The following is a 7,302-nucleotide window of genomic DNA, read 5'->3' as shown; positions in this document are numbered from 1 at the left end:
AATTAATGAGGCTGTTCCTCACTTACCATATTCTTGCTAGCTTGTGGAGACCAATGTTTTGTAAACAAAGTGGAAGAATGTCAAACTCAATAAAGAAAACAAAATATTTATTAAGTCAATAATAAGGAACTCTAGGAGAATATGACCTTAAGGTCCCAAAGGCCTCTATCCCTGACAATCTGGTTATTTTTTAAAATTTATGTCAGCCTGTAATTGCCCTTGTTTTGACCCAAGAGAGGACTGTGTGGGAAGTTTGTCTTTGAGATAGTGCTGAAGAACTGCTCTGCAGAGTGTCTGGAGCCTAAGTGTATGCAGTGTCCCCCTCTCTACCCTTGATAAATAGGGAAAAGGCCCAGTTTGCTCCTACTGAAGAGTGAAGTAGTTGCTAAATCTCTCTGTATTCATTGTGTGAGGAAAAAGACAGTCTTTAGTAATATCACCTAAATGTGAGTATTTTGTCTTCTTAAAAATGAGAAAATTTTATAATTTTATGCTAAGTTAAATATGAATGTTATTATTTTGGCAGTTTACTATTATTAAACTGTAAGATGTTAATAATGGTATTTTTGAAATCTTTAATTTCCACTATTGAAAATTAATTTTTGCAAGTTTGAGTAAGCTGATTGTTGTTACTACATGAAAAGCATTTTCCCTAAAAAAGACATTTAATTAAGGAAAGTAGAATATATACTAATTTGGTTTTCTCTTAAAGAATGTCAAGCCAACTTTGGATTATAGTTGGACTTTAGTTGACATTTGATACAATAACCTAAGTTATTCCACAATCTTTATTGTAATATTTACTAAAGATAACTTGTTTTTAAATCAAGAGCTTATTGAGAGGCTGGAGTTGTAGCTTAGTGGTAAAGTGCTTGCCTGGCACAGGTGAGGGCTTGGGTTCAATCCTTAGCACCATGTTAAAAATTAAAAAAAAAAAAATTTAAAAATTGAAGTTAAGTTCTTTTAAAAATAGCTTATCAACATTATCCTTTTTTTTTGAAACATTAGTTTGTATATAAGTTCAAAACACATGAAACGGGGCTGGAAATATAGCTCAGTGGTATAGTTCTCTTAACATGCCCAAGGCCCTGAGTTTAATCCTCAGAACTGCCAAACAAAACAAAACAAACAAACAAAAAACCAAAGCCAAAACAAAACAGCATGAGAAATATTGTGATAAATGTATATTTAGGGAATTATAGCTCTTGAAAATGCTATTAAGTTATAGTTATAAAAATTATCCTACTTGGGAAATGGATATAAAATACTAATTTCATAGCCTTTTATTTTTCTATTAGTCTATTTTCTCTTTTTGCTGTCTTTCTTAAGTTATGAAAATTACTTGACATAATATTAATTAAAAACTTTTTAAATTTAGAGCTGTATATAAAATTGTATGAATCAATTTATGTGAAAAGTCTATAATAGGCAAATCCATGGAGAAAATAGAATGGTGATTATCAGGTACTAAGGAGAAGAGGGAGAGAGGAGTGACTGCTAATGGATATGGGATTTCTTCTGGGGGTGATTAAAGTATTCTGGAATTAGGTGGTGGTAATAGTTGCATACTCTGAATGTTCTTGAAGTGTATACTTTAAAAGAGCAATTTTATAATAAGATCTCGTTACAGCTGCTTGTAAAAAAGTATATGAAGACTATACGGTGTCAAAAGTCCTCTATATTCTAAAGTATTAACTCTTATAAAGGAACCAGTGGACCTTAATTTGTGTTGTTCAAATATATTCTTTTCATTTTCCTTGGCTCCAATAAGCTCTGACTAGAGAATTTTAGCTCAAAGAAGCCTTACCATAAAAAAACCTTTTTATAATTATATATCAAAGAATAACACTTCCATGAAAAATGTTTTTATAATTATGTATCACTTTTAGTAGAGGCTACTATGAAAACTGTTTTTCTTTTGAAGCAATCTAGTTTTCAATTGTATCAATCCATGTGATTCATTTATTCATTATTCAAGTGACTTGTATTGCAAATGTAATGTAAAATGTAAAAAATGAGAAATTCTCTAACATGTAGATTTAGTTTTCAGGAATCGATGTTTTTCCTTTCAAAACTAGCTATTTGAAAGTTAATTGAGAACGGTTTTGATTAAGGAGGAGGAAATGCAAATTTATTTATAGAATTAAGCATTTATTCAGTAAATAACCATTACAATCTGTGAAAAACACAGATTTTATTAAAGTTATATTTGTCACAGAAAAAGCATAGACTTTGTCTATGTCAAGTTGAACCTCTTGATAAAAAATCCTCTTCTAATGAAGTTATTTTATTTTAAATAAATATTTACTAGGAAAGATAATAAAACAGAACCATTTCAGAGCCATTGAAGCTTTTCTTTTTAATAGAATAGGAAATTTTTGATTATATACTGCTCTGTATTATTAATAGTTTGCTGAAATGTTTTTAGACTAATTTCATGAATATTTTGAAAGGTTTATTTTATTATGCACATGTATTATAGTATTTCTGTTAAACATTTAAAAGACTGAAAAAATTTAGCGAAAATCTTACGTTAATAATAGTGCAAATATTAATGAGATCTTGTAAAAAAGATAGAAATTTCATATTTTAAAAGGTATCTTTTTACCAGAGGCTTACTTTTGTATATGTCCCATATATAACCTGGAGTAAAACTAGTCCATAAGCTTATAAAAACAGATCTGTGAAAGATAACATTTTAACACACTTATTTACCATTATTAGAAGGACTTGGTTTTAGAATATTGTAATTTACAATATTAACCTTGACAGTGACATTACCATAAGATCTTTATGTGATTGTTAGTATGTATTACCATATATTGCCAGTTTTGTTTAATGTACTACTTCTGGTTTGTTCTATATTATTTTCAAATAAACTCTCAGTCAGCAGAGTCTGATTCTAAACAGTACTGAATGCTATTTTAATTTTCAGTCTCCTTCAGATATTTAACACTGTATTATGTGAAGTTTAGTGGTAAATTCAGCAAATTTAAAAGGAGAGAGAATAACAACTTCAAATTTTCATGTTCATTTGTAATTTTCTAAGATCTAATTGAAACTCAGAAGAAAAGCTTGGGAAGAACGAAACAAATTAAAATTAAACCAATAGCATTCAGAATTGACTTGTTTTAGTAGAGGAAAAAGAGAAGTATGTACTAAGTGATCGGATTGACATTAGTCCTTACTTTTCAAGGGAAACTTCATGTTGAAAGTTCACTGCTGTTTGGGGCACTGATCTTGTTCCTGCTGTTCCATCCAATATATACTGTACATGACTGTTATGCCAGTAGAGGACTGGAAAATTCAAATGCTTTTAAAGGAACCTGGATCCTATTAAATGATAAAGGAAACAAATTTCGGAGATATTACTATTTAATCACCTTCATGGATATATAAATCTTAGTCATGAATCTACACATTAGTAATAAATCAAAGTAAAACGTTATCCAATCATCTCAGAAGCTATCTCAGAAGTTTTTCATGTGTGTATACCTTTTAGCATTATTTAAAGCCCCTTCTTCTCCTTCTTCTTCTTTGTGCCAGGGATTGAATCTACTGAGTCACATTCCCAACTCAGCACATCCCCTCTGCTCTTTTTAAAATTTGAGACAGGGTCTTACTAAATTGCATAGGACCTCACTAAAATGCCGAGGCTGCCTTTGAACTCATGATCCCCCTGCCTCAGCCTCCTGAGCCACTGGGATTATAGGCATGCACCACTATGCCCAGCATTTTTGTTTCATTTTAAAGATGGAAAATAATCTTTGTCTTCTAATGGACAGCATAAAGCTATAAACAGTGGCCTCTATAGTGATCTTTATTTTCTTACAATAGTTTCCAATTTCTTAAACTGGGATTTCCTGTTTAATTCTATTCAAAGATGTAATCTTTTTGAGTTCCTTCCTGGAAAATAACAAAAATAGTTTTCCTATAAGGATAGTCTTATATTTTAAAAATTTTTCTCATGATAACTTACAATTTTTAGGTTTTACAATTAAAACACTTTTATTGGTAACGAATTGTTGTTAGTTAAGCAGAACCAAAATTAATGTTTTAATATTTAGCATACCACAGTGCTATGAAAATATTTACAAAGAACTCAGATGATAAAAAAAAGTGCTAAAAAGTTATTGATTTCCTATTCTTTAATTTCTTCTATAATTATAAAAAAGTTGAAATTTTCTTCCTAATTCATCTCTATTTAGAATAATAATTTAGAAATCAATCATTGCCAAGAATTGTGTTGGATTTTAATACACTAATTAAACTCTCCTAACAATTTTGTCATAGGGCTTTACTACTTTTACAAATGAGAAACCTAAGGATCAGGGAGATACTGGGTATCAAATCCAAGGCCTTCCACATGCTAGGCAAGTACTCTACCACTGAGTTATATCCCCAGCCTCAGGCAGAATTAATAATCCCATAAGTGAGTGGGGAAAGCAATCTATGAGGCCTAACTTGAAAGCTTTTTTAAAACAAATATACAAATAAGCTTAATATAATAATAATTAGTAAGCTTAATACATTTATAAATAACAATAAATTTGGTATTTAAAAAATACATTTTTGTTGTAGACGAACACAATACCTTTATTTTATTTATTTATTTTTATGTGGTGTTGAGGATTTAACTCAGTGGTTCACACATGCTATGCAAGCACTCTACCACTGAGCTATGACTCCAGCCCAGTAAACTTGCTACGCTTTTACAAATAACTTTATAGCTGATAATGATGATTACCTACCAAAATTTATTAAGTTATTTGTAAACAGCTGAGCAATAAGAAATTGGCAAAAATTAAATAAGTTGATGCTTAGAGATACGAAAATCATCATTTTGTCAATTAAAGTATAAATATAAATTATGCATAAATTCTGCTAAACTATTTTTTAAAAGTACACTATACTATCAGATGATACTGATTTAACAATCATCTGTTCAAATAATCTGTGAAATTTTTGTTTCTTCAGGTTTGATTCTGAAAAGTTCAGCATTGCCTGAAGTGAATGAAGCAGTGGGAATTGTACCAGAGAATGGCAAACACTTATGTTACTACATTTGATGGGTACTGTCTTGCTGACCCTATGCAGTACTATGGTATGTAACAAAGAACTACAGTAAAATAGTCAATAAATATTTTTATAGGAATTATGGTTAATTAAAGATTTTTTTTAAAAAGTAACAAATGAATAAATAATCTTCTACAGGAAAAAATAATTTTAAAAACCAGTAATATATTGTTAGTCCAGAATCAAAGGTAAAGAGGAAAAGATGTAACAGTTTAAAATCATATTCAATTAAAAAATTGGAGTTATTTTTAGGAGTTAGTTGAAGCTAGTTTTTATGCAGTTTAGTAAATTGAAATTTTATTATTATTTATTATTATTTAGCATACTTGACATTTTAGTCCTAATGTAAGATTCTTGTAAAAGGGAAAGAAAGAAAACAATGCAGAGACAAAAGATTTTTTATTTTATTTTTTACAAAAAGACCAAGGCAATAATAAAAATTTCATCTTGCCATTTTCAAAAAGTAATTTAAACTGTTTTCCATGAAAATGGAACATTAGGTAGTATTCTACTGGGGTGAAAAAGACAGTTTTTTTTGTTTGTTTTGTCTGTCATCCAAGAAGGGTCTTTCCCTTCTCATCTTCCTCCTCCTTCTTTCTTCTTCTTCTTTAAGCCTACATTGTTTTACTGATAACTTTTCTTCTTATATCAGGCTATTTAGTATTCATTCAACCTTTAGAGTTGTATTGGATGCTCTAAGATTGTAAATGACTTATACGAAACAATAGAAATTGTACTGTTTACCAATCTTTGTAGTAAAATTTTTTTGGTAAGAATAAGTCTTATCACCAGGTGATTAAGCACCAGGAAAAGTACAACTATTACTAGTTACAGACATGGAGCAACTAAGTATCCTGGGGTTCTTTTGGAGCCAATATTTTGGATTTAAATCAATAATTCTAACAAAAGCAGGAAGTAAGTTGGTGTTTGGGAACTTCTGATAATAATAATGATATACAACAGATGTCAATTTATAGTTTATATATGCTTTTAACTATCATATTTTATTTAATTCTTTTTTAAAAATTTCATTCTTATATAATCCTGCAAGGTAGGTAAATTTTTCCCCAGATAAACACCAGAACAAAAAAGAAAATAGTAATTTAAGTTAGGCTATAAGTGACAAAGGAGAGTATTGATATATTAAATGAGAAGTTCAAACAAAAACATTTCTTAACCATATAAGCTAAAAATGTATGTTAGCTTTTCTTTCTTTCTTTCTTTTTTTTTTTTGAGGGTGGAATAACTTATTAATTCACATAGTTTCTGACCTATTTGCCCTAAGACCAGTATAAGTGGGACAAGGAAAATGTAGAAGATAAGGAAACTCTTCTTCCATTTCAAATTCTTCTACTAAGAAGGGAGATGGAATGGGTATATGAGCCATTAGGAAACTTTACCCTTTCTTTAGCTCCTGATCAACCTCTGCGTATCTCTGGGATGGTGACATTTATCAATATATTGCAATGGGACATAGTAGGAATGTTAAACTCTTTGTTGAGCATGAAATATTTTGAAATTTGAAAATAAATTAAGAAATTTTGACTTTTTACTATTTGCTCTTTTTTAAAAAAATAAAACTAGATATTTTGCCAGAACAAATTGATTATCAGCTGCACAACACTGATTTTCAAGAATCACCTCATTGCCAGTATTCTACAGCTCAGTTTCCTCCGGCTCTCCAATCCCAATCTTTACAAAGCCATTTCAACACCTATGGCTTGGATCCACAGTACAGTGGTGATGGACAGTGTGGACTTGATTCTTGTGAATTAAATAAAACCACTTATGTGGTTGCTCACAATGTTGAAGATGGATACCCTGGAATAAAAATGTCCAAGCCAACTTGTTCTTTGCAAATGAAGGGACAGAAAGAACTCTGTGTAGTTTGTGGTGATAAGGCATCAGGATATCATTACAATGCACTTACTTGTGAAGGTTGCAAAGGTAAGGATAAAGTTAAAAGAAACTTGAAATCTTAGTGTTCACTGAAGAGCCATGACATCCTAGACATATGAGAATACTTTTCCTTTTAAAGTGTGAAAAACCAAATCAGAATGAGCCATGGCATGTTTAAAGTGATCAATCAGTGGTATCAAAGACATAAAAATAAAATATAAAATTTAAGTTCAGTTTTCTTTTCATTTTTGCTAAGGGCTTTTACATTTAAATATAAAATTCAATATTAATATAACAGAAAGATTTCATATTCCTAGAAGAATCTGA

At 30.0% G+C, this 7,302-nt stretch overlaps 1 protein-coding gene across 1 annotated transcript in view; it reads left to right on the top strand.

Annotated features, from left to right (window-relative positions):
* Positions 1 to 342: 342 nt before the first annotated feature.
* LOC124102023 (bile acid receptor-like) overlaps positions 343 to 7,302 on the top strand; it is a 48,144-nt gene continuing 41,184 nt past the window's right edge. Inside the window, exons 1-3 of the mRNA XM_046458294.2 lie at positions 343 to 446; positions 4,978 to 5,104; positions 6,661 to 7,023. Coding sequence (XP_046314250.1) covers positions 5,014 to 5,104; positions 6,661 to 7,023 — 454 coding nt within the window. The 5' untranslated portion in view covers positions 343 to 446; positions 4,978 to 5,013. The remainder of the gene's footprint in view (positions 447 to 4,977; positions 5,105 to 6,660; positions 7,024 to 7,302) is intronic.

Source organism: Marmota monax, unplaced genomic scaffold, assembly GCF_021218885.2.
Source record: "Marmota monax isolate L192 unplaced genomic scaffold, Marmota_monax_Labrador192_F-V1.1 WCK01_AAM20220418_F8-fsc00087, whole genome shotgun sequence".
Lineage (NCBI taxonomy): Eukaryota > Metazoa > Chordata > Mammalia > Rodentia > Sciuridae > Marmota > Marmota monax.
The sequence above is the reverse complement of the archived record's forward strand: the minus strand, read 5'-3'. Positions and strand labels throughout refer to the sequence as shown.